This window comes from Camelus dromedarius, chromosome 16 (assembly GCF_036321535.1).
Source record: "Camelus dromedarius isolate mCamDro1 chromosome 16, mCamDro1.pat, whole genome shotgun sequence".
NCBI lineage: Eukaryota > Metazoa > Chordata > Mammalia > Artiodactyla > Camelidae > Camelus > Camelus dromedarius.
In genome coordinates this window covers 38,345,852-38,359,622 of record NC_087451.1, presented here as the reverse complement: position 1 = coordinate 38,359,622, position 13,771 = coordinate 38,345,852, and the positions used below count along the sequence as shown (strand labels likewise).

Here is a 13,771-nt window from a genome sequence, read left to right as displayed (position 1 = left end):
ATAGCTCAGTGGTAGGGCACATGCTTAGCCTGCACAAGGTTCTGGGTTCAATCCCCAGTGCCTCCTCTAAAAATAAAATAAACCTAATTAACTCCCCCTGCCAAAATAAAAATAAAGAAAATAATCCTGGGGGAAAAAAAAACAGTCATAAAGTGAGGGTCTCTCATATTCCTTCAGTCTTTGCCCAGTACCACAGGAGCAAGTAACACAAAAGCTGTAAGAATAATTTCACTCAACTTTGTCCTTGTCTAGGACCATCAGATTCAACATTACTTTTCGTATCTAAGATCAAGCTGTGTCTTACTTACACGGCTGTTACATCTGGATCTTTAACTTTAATTACAATAAACCTGCCTCCCCTTGGGCTTCTTCCTCCTATTCATTCCCTCTTCTGAAGCAGCTGCCCCTGGCCCTTGCCCTTCACCACCGTACTGAAACTGCAACTGATCCGAACTTGACACTGACTTCCCGCTCTTAGAAACTCTTTCCTCCTTGGTTTCTGAGGTCTGCTACTGAATCCCAAATGCGTATCTTCAGTCTGGACTCCACGTTCGACCTACGAAGCCCTTGTCTGCGCAGTGATCTCCGGTCAGCAGGAACAGAACAAGGCCGGCATCTCTATAGAGGCGGTGCCGGCTGCAGATAAACAGAAAAAACTTAAAATGACAAACCAGGAAGTCAGCAAGTTTTTCCTCTGAATGTCCAGATAGTAAGTATTTGAGAATATATGGCTCACAAAGCCTCTGTCACAATTACTCAACTCTGCTGTTAGAAAAGCAGCCACAGACAATATGATAACAGATGGGCATTGCTGTGTTCCTATAAAGCTTTAAGAAAAACAGGTGGTAGATGGCCCATGGGTCATTGTTTGCTGACCTTTGCCTTAATAAAGACTATTTATCTTACAAAACAAGGAAAGCCTGAGGCAGGAAAATTCCACATACGAAGGTCCTCTTTCCCTCTGCCATCTGACAAAGCTGGCTCTCCTCATGGTCACAAGACAGCTGCCACAACTCCAAGAGGTACATTCACAGAAGGCAACATCCAGCAGAAACAGAACTGGCTTTTCCCTGTACCCCCTTTTAGGGTAAGAAAATCTTTACCAGAAGCCACCTGTCCCACTGGCAGGGATCACATGCCCACCCTGAGGGGATTCCCATGTCTGAGATCCATCAAGATTTACTACCAAGTCACCTGGGCAAGGACCCCGTCCCCCGACAAAGCTGGGCTCTGCCAGCACAGAAGAAAGGAGCGGCTGTCAGGTAGAGAACCAACACACACTGCGTCCACAGTGACCTTCCTCCTCAAACCAGCCACCTCGCCCTCGTAACCACCCACATCTTTCACTTTCCATTCTCTTTTATGTCTGTCTGTTCCGCCACCTCCCGAGCCTGGGCCTTCGTTGCACACCTGGCCCTGGGACACAACCCAAGGTCTTGCTCCTTCTCCTTCACTTTCCATGGCAGGCCCTGTCTGACCGTTAGGAAACCACACGGTTTGGAAGCTGTCCTAGTGTCTTCCTCCCAAACCCACCAAGGCTCCTGCAGCCAGTAAGGACCAGCTCCTCGGTCTGCACTGGGGCCCGACCTCCCGCCAGCCTGTCCTTCCCCGACCCCATGCCAACCCTCTGCTCCAGCAGGACTTGTCCGCCCACCGGGCCCTGCATCTCCTGGCTCCCCCTCTTCCATACCTTCACCCCTGCTGCTCTCCCAACCTGAAAGGTCCCCCTCTTACCCTCCAAGAAACTACACCTTTCTCATTTCCCAGTGCGGGCACACGCTTAACAAGCAGTCACATGCAGGCTGTGAGGCTGGGCTGGACTCCCACTCGCTCAGCTGCTTGCTGCTACAGCGACGGCCTCACTGCAGTTGGTCACCCTTCTCCCTAAAAGCCAGGACCCACGATGGGTATTTCAGAGACACCATAAGGACGAAATCTGCACTGGTGATACCAGCCCGGGCACGGAGTAGCTCCCTCCCATCCAAATCACATCACCTTTAAGAAGCCTTTGAAGACCATTCCTGCTGCTACAAATTGGCACTGTTTACACTGGGGTTAACCTATCGCTGGTACCTCAGGGCTTTCAAAAGCCCAAGTGACAGGCAAACACACACATAATCTGCTGCTCCGAATCACTGGGTTTGAAAAACACAAAACCTTTCCTAAGCCCCATGCAATCCTGTTTAGTTTTGGCATCAGGTCACCAGGCCAGAGAAACACTATTATTTTTTCCCATCCTCTACAGAAGGTCCTACGAACATACCTTCAAACTCATGTTTCAGCACAGCTGCCACTGTACAATCAGTTGACACCCCTGACAATGAAAACAAACGGCCTCCAATGGCAGGTCGACAGGGAGCTGACAAATTTCCTTCACACAATAAGCAGCAAAATAGCAAGTCTCCTACCACAACATCGGTGGGAAGCCCTGGCCTGGGTGGGCCGGACAAAGAAAACCAAAACCACCCTCAGGACAAAGTGCGCACAGGAAAGTGGACGGACCGGGAACATCGGTGAGGGGGCCTGGCGGCTACGGCGCTGATGTGAGATGAGTTTGGATGCTGACAGAGGTGGGAGGAAGAAGTCTCTCAGAGACGCCGCTTTTCTGAAGCAGTCAGGAAAGGGAAGGACCTGGCCGCATTCAGTGGTTCACCCAGAGCCTGCGCGAGTTACAGGTTTTATGAGCAACGGGACCAACACTCCAGTGCGTGGACGTTCATATCAATGTCATTTACTAGCCTCTAACATAGAAACAGCACAGAAGTATATCGCTAAGGCCTTTACTTTGTATACAGGAAGAAGAAGGAATCCTGGCAATGACGGATCCTTCATAAACTGATTTTCTGAGGTTAAGAAGGCTCCTTTCCCTATTGTTAAACTCTTACTCCAAGCAGTATTTTTAGAAATAGGGAAATTTTGGGAATGGGCATTTATATTACATAAGCACAAAATCGGGGTAGATATTCAGAGTATCTGCTGTTCCTCCCCACCGAGAAGATGCTGAAGTGTGCAGGGCAAGCTGAGAAACAGCCCTCGACCAAGAAACACCGCCTCTCCCCGAGACACGCAGAGGGAAAGCGCGGTCCTCCCCTAGAGCCTCCTCACAGGAGCTCACGCCCTCCTTTATTTCTGCAAAGAGAGCGTTATCATGATGCTGCAAAGTGCCAGAGAGGATTGTTTTAATAAACAGGGGTTTTACGCTCAAACTTCAATGGGAACACTTGATCTATTAGCTAAAGTGCACTGCAGCTGGAGGAGGATTCACAGCGGAACGGAACAGCACGCTGTGTTTGAAAACTGACCTCGCCAGCATTTAAAAGACTGAATTCTTAAACACTTTCAGCTCCGGAGGAGTGCTCTTCGTCTAATTAGAGCTATCCACGTACGATTCCGGAGCTGTAAAGTGTACTTTAAATATTTTTTACTGCATAATGTGATTGTGTTTCTCAACTGGGGGGCAGGTCATTCAGGTAAACCCTCATTATTACTGCAGATTACCTGGGAAGGAAGAAAAACAGGATGCATTAAATGCCTCTGTAACAGCCTGCATAAGAGTACACCCAGTGACCAAGACTGGCAGGCGGTGGCTCTTAAGGGACCATCTTGAGTCAGGTTAACGATTATTGAATGTAAATGATGCTTCTAAAGATACCTGGAAGCCAACGAAATCTTTCTTAGTCTTACCATTCCATATTCATAATATGATCAGTAAACCCCTTGTTTCTAGACAATTCCGGGAGATTAGACTAAAAAAGCAGTCAAAATTCCAAACGTGTCAATCGCAAGTAATCAAAGATTCCCAAATATGGAATCCCAATGTCAGGCACAGGTATTTACTACGGTGCATAAAAGGCTGCGTCAGGCAGGAATCTGGGCAAAAGAGAAAAATACTAGTTCCATTAACTACAGGGACAAAATCCTCTCTGCTCTCCAGGCAGATGGACACCATTAACCCGGTGTGATGAGTAAAAATGAAATTCCACCGTAAGTCTCCAACACCATTGCTAACAGAGGCCAGAGTTCCTCTCCTTCTCTGCAATATCACTTTAATCCAATGAGGTCAGAGCCCCATCTTACCTGTGTTTGCTGAATTTGAAATTGGCCATAAAGAATCCAACCACCGTTTTAAGACTATAGCATCATGGTATATAAAAATGACTTGATGCATGGTCTCCTCTGTCTTGTATTTCATGACGATGCTGTCAAGACTGGCTAGGAGACGTCTGTCTTGCTTTCTCTCTACTTTAGGATTCCTGCACAGAGCCTTGCAGTTGATGAAAATCATCACTGCCTTTGAGTTGGTTTTTTTTTTTTTTTTTTTTTTTTTTGCTGTTGTTGGTTTTTTGTTTTGTTTTTAACGAATTTGAAACTAACATGCCTTCCTGGCACACCTTTAACTTCCTTCCACATATGACATGTATTTCTCCAACTTTCAGTGTCTGAGGGTTTACTCCATGCTCTCAGTGACAGGGACATCCTCGTATGAATAAAACAGACAAAATCAGGGGGAGGGCATAGCTCAGTGGTAGGGTACATGCCTAGCCTGCGTGAGGTCCTGGGTTCAATCCCCAGTACCTCCATCAAGAATAAATAAACCTAATCACCTCCCCCTAAAAAATAAAAAATAAATTAATTAAAAATAAATAAAACCAAACAAAATCCCTGCCCCGTGGAGTGTACATTCTAATCCATGACACATCAAAGAATCATAAACTGAGCTGTTCTGAACTCTTACATAATCCAAACTCAGGAGTCCCAGAACTACAGATTTCCAGCGCAGAAGTGAGCAGGGTAAAAAGAGGAGGATTGAAAAAAAAAAAAAAAAAAGAGTTTTAGAAATATTCATCCTTGTAAGTCTGAAAGACACTCAATAGATCTACCCAAAATTGCCTTGGCTATTTACAAACTGACGATGGGGGTAAATGGTCAAAGCAAAGGGACAGCTCCTTCCTTCCAGAGAAATGAACCCTGAAGTCGGCCCCCAAAGCAGCACTTTGTTAGAAAAGCCTGTGAACTTCTGTGACAGATTCTCCCCAAAGCCAAAGTTCCTTTTTCTTTGCTTTCCCTCTCCAAATTACTCAACCAAGACCTTTTGGTTTCACTTCTCTTCTTCCTGAGTAAAAGCAGGAGAAGGTGGTTTGCATGTGAACTGAGATCAGAAAAGAAGTAAAAACAAGCTCTTTTGGATCCTGTGGCAAAATTCATTGTGTTACAGTGTTTTAACTGAGACCATCAGGTATTCACCTACCAGCTAAGAATATTTCCATTTTGGTATAAAATTAACATTATCAACAAGCTAGCATTCTGATCCATCCTTCTTTCAAGTTTAATTTCTCCTTCTAAGACTCTGAAACTCCAGAAAAAGGAGGGAGGCAGGGGACAACGACATCACGGAATTCCAGAACTTCAGGCCAAAAGAGGCCACCTGTTTGAGTGCCATCTTGGTCAAAAAACTGGCCTCAAATTTTAAAGGCTTTGTCAAAATGGCCCATTAAAAATCTTCCAATTGACTTCTCTTCCCTTTTATTGTTACTAGCTCTTACTTTCCCCAAAGTTTAGACAAAGCTGATGCTTTAGTCTCTAGGAACAGACTCCCTAGACAGAGGAACAGTTTCCCTCGTTCAACAAACACTGAGGATGTGGTATGTTCACTACAAGCCTCTCGACATCAGGAAGTGCTGGGCATGAGGGACCACAAGTGGCAGAGTGGATGGGCGGATATCTGCCTCGAAAACTTCCCCCCCTCATCTCCCACGATTTCTACTTCCGTCTCCCAGACTTCAATAAAACAGGCTCATCCATGAGTAGAAAGTTCTCCCTCGGAGCTTTTAGAATCTAACTTAGAGAAACCTTGCAAGCCATCCCATCTTCTCTGACAAGCCATGTTCTTCCTTCGCTCTGGCTCTTCCTTCCAAATGGGCAGATGTCACTTCCACACAAGACAGTAAAACACACACTTACTGAAATCCACAGAAGTGTGCGCTGAGCAGTCTGCACCGTCCATGAAGGGGAGGGACCACACTCCAATGCGGCTGATTTGTGGAACAGAAAGTATGTGCCGTGTCTGTGCAGGTCAATGCTGTGAGACAAAGAATGGCCTAGATTTCAACCCACTTTTTTTTTTTTTTGCCATGAAGAGAGCTATTTTTTAAGATGGGAATTTGATAGAAGAACGTAGATTTCTATCAGGACCAGTCACATTTTTCACCTTCCTCCACCCAAGAGGCAGCTAAGCACAAGACCAAAACTTATGCCCGGGGACTGAGTCTAACAGGCAGCTGTCATTTTGCAGCGACACTGGAGGTAGGGGGACCCTCCTCACCTGGGCTGGTGTACAGATAAGCGAGCTGGGAGCTCTGCCAAGTCCAAGTCTGTTTGTTGAGGGCTCACTAGACTTAAAACCTCAGCTCAAAGCCATTAGAGGTAGAATGCCAAGATTCCACAAGTGTGGATGGCCAGAAGCAATCCTTGCAGCTTAGGAAAGGAGAGAGGCTGTTGCCGGGCAATGCAGGATGGGAACAACCAAAGGAAATACTGCAGGTAACGACAAGTCCCCTGCACGCGGCTGGGATCTCCCCAGGTAGGGACCGGAAGCTAGCACTCTAGCCAGGCTCTTCAGGGGCACTGGGGCAGCTACTTATCTGTAGTTACACCTACACTGAATGATGCTATAAACTCTACCATGGATTTAATGATTTTCAAATTATCTTTTTATTGCCTTTGTTAAAAAAAAAAAAAAAGGCCAGAGTTCTAGAACCTCTTCAGGCATGGTGACATGTGCACAAAGGTGATCCCAAACAAACAAACCACAGTGGAGATTCTGGCACCTGAAATGGCAGCCCATGGGAGTGGGGTACCCCACGCAATAGAAGGAAGGAAAGAGGTCAAGCAGGCTGAGAGTCAGACTGCTGGGGATCCGATCCCTGCACCGCCTATTCCCAGTGATGTGGCTTATTCAACTGTGTTACTTGCTTCCTCATCTGTAAAATGGGTCTAAGAACAGTGCCTGCTCAAGACTATTGGGTGGACTGAATGAATTAATCTATATAAAATACCTGGCATATGATCAACATTTATTACCCACTGTTATTACTGTCAGTCCTTGAAAAGGCTGGAAGGAGTCTAGGCAGGCCACTCTGGGGGTGAACGACCGGCTTACCTGGGAGTGCAGGTCAGCCCGCAGCCGGCGGCCACAGGCGGCCACACCCCCACCGCTCCCACTCCTGTAACTCCCGTTTCTCTTGCCCCCCACCCCACTGTTCTTGTCCGAGAGCAACACACACGGGGTTGTTGCGATGCCGTGCTGTTCTACTTCCCGCACAGCCCACATCCCTCCCCTTTCTCTGGTGTCCACTCCCAGCTGGTCTGGACAGCGGCTGCCCACCCTGCAGGGATCCAGGATTACACTGCCCGAGCGGTGGTCACGTGCAGCCTCGGTCGCCCACCTCAGAAAGCGCGAGTAACAAGGGGCGGGCTCTGTCATGACGGGAGACTCGGCAAGTATTTCAGATGATTAAGAAAAACCCACAGGTAGGGAGGAGATGCATCATCCATTCAACCAACATTTCGGGAATGCTTGCTGTGCACCAGGTTTGTGTCTAGAAGTCCCAAGGAGTCACCTGGGACAGACGAACCTGAGAGTGCAGGTGGCCTGACACTTACAGCAACCAGGCAAAGTCCCTGTCACTCAATCTCCACAGAATCCATCTGATCCTGGCGGCACAGGGAGGTGGGGCCAGAAAGCTTTTTTTTTTTTTTTTTTTTTTTTTGTCTCTTTGAAGATAAACTGGCATTATAGGAAGTTTAAGAAAATGTTTCATCTTTATGGAAATCAAAGAGAATGCTTTAAGAATGCTCTTAGAAATCTGCTGGTTTGGTTTCAGAACCTCTGACCTCTGACAAAGGTATTCCTGAATGAACAGCTTAAGACTCCCGGGGCTACTTTGGGCCCAAACGTTAATCATTTACAGCTGAGCAAGAGCAGGTAAACTGCCACTTTAGCGCAAGCTTCTCATCTCTTGTGATCACCGAGAGCTACAAAAGGCATTCTCCTCCAGCGTGAGCCAACCCAGAACCAACCTGGTGCTCATCTGACACACGGCTCCTCGAGGAACAAAGTCCACAGGTGGTGCTTTTCTACATGAAAAATTACACCGAAATTTAAATTAAGTGACGTGGGAGGGCATAGCTCAGTGGTGGAGTGCGTCTTCAGCATGCACAAGGTCCTGGGTTTGATCCCCAGTGCCTCCATTAAAAACTAAACCTAATTACCGCCCCTCTCTCCCAAAAAAAGACTTTAAGTGACCGCAACTTTTCTCAATCATGGTTAAATGCCAACATCACTGAAAAACTCAGCAGAGATTATATGAACTTCACTACAAAATATAATTCATGTCACATTGTCATTATGAGATCATACTGGTAGAAATGCAAATTATACAAAATACACTGGATTTCACGTCTAAAAAAATTTAAAAAACAAAATACAGATGAGTTGGTCTAAAGAAATTTTACATTGCTGATTATAAAAGTAATCCAAGCTCATTTTAGAGAATTTGAAAAATATATACAAAGGAAAAAAATCACACTAGCACCCAGAGACAAGCATTTTCCATGTTGGGATGTTTCCTCCCAGTCTTGTTTCCTGGACATATGGAAACATATTTCCTTTGTGGTGTATTTATCTAGACGTTTGCATCCTGCCATTTTATTAAATACATCACTAACTCGTCCTTAAGAACAATTTTCGGTGGCTTCATACCATGTCATAATGCGTTAAATCAGCCCCCAACGTGCCCTCTTTCTGTTTGTGTGATGCGTGGTGTCTGTCCACAGACTGTAACATCTGTTAGAATCACATCGCCACCCATAAACAGACACCAAGCAGACTTGGTAGCAGAGGTTCTGGAAGATGAGAATCACTGCCATGCTGGTCATATTACTTAAAAAATAAACAAACAGTAAAACTTCCCTGGTTACAAACATGCACGGCCAGGGAAGGTTAGGGGTGTGGGGTTTTCATAAGCTAGCCCAAACACAGAGACACATCCATCCTGCCACTGGAGTTAAGTGAGGCATGTGCCTGGCCAATTCACAATTCCACTCCACAAAGGAAGACCTTTGTCAGAAGTCAGAGGTTTTAAAACTCACAAAGTAAGGACACCAGGAAGCAGAGCGAGCAGGGCTCAGACAAGCATCCCCACAGAAGCTTCTGGAGCCATTGAGTTCCTGGTGGGGCTCCCCCATCCTCCTACAGCCACAGTTCTCAAACTTCCTGGGCTCACGGTAAATTCTACTAGCTACTCCTTGAAGTGACAGCTTAACTTCAATCATTAAAAAAAAAAAAAAATCTGACAAATGCACAAGTCTGAATAACTAATTGGTCAGCCACTTTTAAGTAAAAGTGATGTCCCAGGAGAAAAGCTATTAGTTAAGCTGGTAACAAAAAACGGCTCGTCTTTTTTTCTTAAAACCACCATCCGTCAGCACTCAGCAGAGGTGCTTGCCACATACATCCCATTTCGTCACAAAGAATACCAACAACATGGAATTCAAGAGTTAGAGTCTAATCACTTTCATTATTTTTACTGCTTCACTGAGGACGTTAAGTGGAACTGTGCTGTTTTCATCATCACCACAAGCGCACGGTGGTGAATTTTAAGACGGTGCTACTTGGCTGCAGTCTCAAGCCAAAGACCCAGCAGCTTTGTTCACTGCTACTCAGGCACCATCAAGGCAAATGTCAACACCATGAAACGGAAAAAACAAACAAAAAACCCTCAGTGTTATCAAGAAAGTAAGTTTGACCCTAAGACCCTCTGGAAGGGTCTTGTAAGACCTCCAGGGATCCACAGATCATACATTGAGGACCTCTGGCCCAGGGGGGAAGAAAACTAAGGCAACTTCAAGGTAGTTTTTCACTTTCTATTTTTACAGGGAGGATCTAAATAATCTTTAAAAGTCTAGGCATATCTAAAAAGAACAAGCTAGCTCATTTTTAAGGACTGAAGGATTCCCAAACAAACAATCACAGAAAATTCTAACTCTACACATTGAGCAGCTCACGCAGCTCAGTAAGAGATGGAAGCATCTCTAAGCCAAAAAAGCAAAGCCCTTGGTGCAGAGGAAAGCACACATCTGAGGAAGTCATTTGCTGCCCAAGTTCAAGAGCTCAGCTACTCAAGAATGTTGATGAATTGGAACGAAATTTATACAACTGCTCTCAGAAACCAAGAATAGCAATAGATCACTTTTTTTTTTTTAAGGCCAAGATGATGTTTCCTTATACTAGGGGTATTTAACTTTGCCATCTTAGCAACTGTAAACTGTCCTTCAAGCCAGGCAAGTGAAAACCTTTAGTGCAGTTTTCAGTGACAAAGTCACAGACTAGCCACTTCTGGGTCTCCATTTGTGAACTCATTTATAAGGAGTTAAACTACACTGCGAGGTCTCCTGGCAGTGCTTGCCAAGTACATGGTATAAAAATAATCCTCATACAAAGAAAACTCACCCTCACATAATGGACATATATATGATTTGGTAACTTTTAAAAAATTCCTTCTCCCACAAGACTGAGACTCCCAAGGCAGAAAGTCAGTAACATACAGGCTATGAGTTTTTGTGGAGGGGACTAGGGAAAGCTGACCGGTCCTCACAGTCCGTCCAGACTGCCACAACACCGGGCACATCGGAGGGCGCCCAGCTGGGACTGGTGAGTTGAACAAATGAATGAAAAAAGTGAATGAACACAGATGGTCGACTGTCCAATAGGATCTGCCAACTGAGTCTGATTTCCATCTGGAGCTCTCAGAACACCAGGGACTTCCGATTGCATCTATTTAAAAAGGCCTGGAGAGCAAACATCCTTCGAAATAACGAACCTATTCTCAAATATTTAATTTTTTGGAACGCTGATAATTTCTCATAGTCCCAATACATGTAAGAGAGGATAAACTGTCTAGGGCTGTTGGATAGACGAATGGGCTATTGATTTCCTAAGTTTTCCTTTCCCAAGGAAGATGGATAACCTTAATATAAATTATCGTCCATCAACAGAACACTGTACACAGGATATCAAAATGAGGGTGTTTCCTGCCTGAATGCCACAGGGAAAGCAGAAGACACCCAAGGTACCCCCTGAGATCTAGACAAGCATGCTACATTTCCAGCAAATGAAGCAGAGGAGAAAGGGGAAAAAACACTTTAGCCTTTTTTTTTTAAAACCTCCTTTCACCCAACCCGTATTTCATGAGTGTTTTCATATTTTACAAGGGGACCTCAAAATGCTTTCTAAACTTCCTCCAGCCATCACTTAAGAGGTAACTCAAAAAACTCCCAAAAGTTAACAGTTTTCTATTATCTGCCAAATACCATTTCAATCAAAAGTGCTAGACGTCCCCCACATCAAACCAACAAGCAGCAAGCGAACTGGTTTGTATTTGACCTTCTCTTTTGCCCCTAATTGCTGGTGAAGGTAAAATAAAAGGGATATTTGCACTAAAAATGGATGCAGTAAGTCTAAAACCATTAAAAAAAAAAAAAAAAGACAAACCAAAAAAATGCAACATCAGGTAACAAGTTATGGGTCTGGACACTTCCACCTGGATGGGCACAAACACATGCATGGTGCTTTAACACCCAAGATGGATTTTAAATCACTGATTCCAATGACTGGCTGACATAGACTATGCGTATTCTCTCATTTTCACAAGCTAGTTCTCAAAGCTCGACTTGTAAAATTAAAATGTTTGACAACCCCAGACTAAAATGCAGTGATCTGAATAAATCATACCATCACAAAGGTACTCATTAACTAACAATCAGTGGAATATAGTCAACAGAATCTCATAGCTCGAAGGTCTTTTAAACACTGAATAATCAGGTTGAAATTCTTTTCCTTCCAAATATTTTTCTTTTTGCATAATTTCAAGTTTACCTGCAAACAACATGTCATCATCCTATAGTTGCCTTTGACAGTCTACTTTGATTAGAGCATGTTTTCCAGTAAATCTTTCTTATGCCAAATATCATCCCTCCACCCTAAAGAGGCACAGAAAATGAATTAGGGTCAATGCCAATTTTTATAATATGTAATTGAGCGTAACCTTCTTGGAGTCATGGGCGGTTCTAACAAATTAGATAAATGCTCAAACCCTTGTCCAGTCATTTCAAAGTGAATTTCAGCTTTTAAAATAATGATTTTGAACTGCCTACCCACTACTTAATTCTAAGAAACACACACAAGTGTACATCTATATTCAAGACAGACCTCAAATGCTGCTTGGAATGTTCAAGAGCGAACACCATAATCCTTGGCATGTTAAGAAACAGTAAAATTCTGCTAATGTAACATAAAAGGCAACACTTTTGCTAACGTGCTAATTTAACTATAAGGAAGAACTTTTTTTGAACAAGAAATGCAAAATATTCTCAGCAGAATCACACCAGCTTCTACATAAACTTTATTGATTCTCAGTCTAACAATTCCTGGGACATGTTTGGGTCCAAATAAATAGGTAGGTGGATAAAAACAATGAATAAAGAGATGACTAAAGATCACAAGTAATAAATTTAACTCATTTCAACAGGATGCCCACTGGACCAGTACATAATTAGTTTCACTGAATCTACACAGTAGAGTAAATACCCAGGCTTTCGTTTTCAAAGGAAGACCGCCTAGAGGTCACGTGGGAAAGGCTTTCAGTCTCGAAATTACATTTCCTAGAAATAAAGTGTCCTCCACACATGAAGCTGCCAAGAATTCACCGTCAGTCAGAAGTAGAAGTGAGCTCTTCCTCCAGGCGTGATGAAAACCCTGCATGGTGTTCAGCTCTCTCCCGTTTGGCAGACAGCGCAGGAGATGGGAAAGAATGAAGGCGAATGGTCTTTATTTTGACCTCTTTGGTATCAGGCTCCCACCAACCACAGAAATTGGTGCAAATGATCAAATGCATTTTTCAAATTTGACATCTTCACTGCCAGATTCCTACCTAACTTCAGCACGACAGATTCAGATCCACCAAAATCTTTTCTATGACACTGAAACACCCAGAAAAGCTCTACCCAGAAAATGTTTCATGAAGCTGCCTGGGCAGCATTCTCAGCCCTGCCATAGACTCCTGGCAGGAGAAGCTGTGTATTTTCCAGGCAGGATTCAGCAAGTGGTAATTAGCCACCTGGGAGCCAGTCTGATTCTGGATGCCAACCAAACCCTGAGGTGACCCAAATCAGCCTTTTGTTCATGGAGCGTTGTCAGCATCTGGAGTGTGTGTGTGTGAGAGAGAGACACCAAGTCATTCTAGTCAAGAGACTACACCCATCAACAAATTTTTTAATTCAACATTGCTTTTCTTTCTTCATGGGAGATCTGTAGTTAAAAAGAGAAAAAAAAAAAGAAAAAGAAAAAAGGGAAAAAAATCTAGGTACTGAAACCCAGAGGCAAATCTCTGTTATCCCGCTTTCTTAGACATCTGTAGCCAAAGTTTTTGGGTGTGCTTGGCAATTGGCACTCACTAATGGGCTGCTGCCAGCTCCCATCACTCAACCCACTAATTCAATGTATGACAGAGCAAACTGGGGCAAGCATTCAAATCTGACAGCTGGCTGGAGAGCAGGGAAGGAATTTTTTTTTTTTTTTGTAAAGAGGTGAGAATAATGTATGCCAGTCTTCCTCCATACCAACCGTAACAAATGTCCAGAGGAAGCCCCCTTGAAACCCACGCAAAGAAATAGCCACAGAAAACCTCACAGAGCCCAGCAACGCAAACATCCT

At 44.3% G+C, this 13,771-nt stretch overlaps 1 protein-coding gene across 3 annotated transcripts in view; it reads right to left on the bottom strand.

Moving 5' to 3' along the window:
* The window catches only part of PRKCA (protein kinase C alpha), a 360,615-nt gene that overhangs the window by 267,434 nt on the left and 79,410 nt on the right, over nt 1-13,771 (bottom strand). Inside the window, exon 1 of one of the 3 annotated variants that reach the window (XM_064495636.1) lies at nt 4,078-4,567. The exons of the other annotated variants lie outside the window; for them this stretch is intronic. Coding sequence (XP_064351706.1) covers nt 4,078-4,285 — 208 coding nt within the window. The 5' untranslated portion in view covers nt 4,286-4,567. Of the gene's footprint in view, nt 1-4,077; nt 4,568-13,771 lie in introns of those variants that run through there. 3 annotated transcript variants of the gene reach the window in all.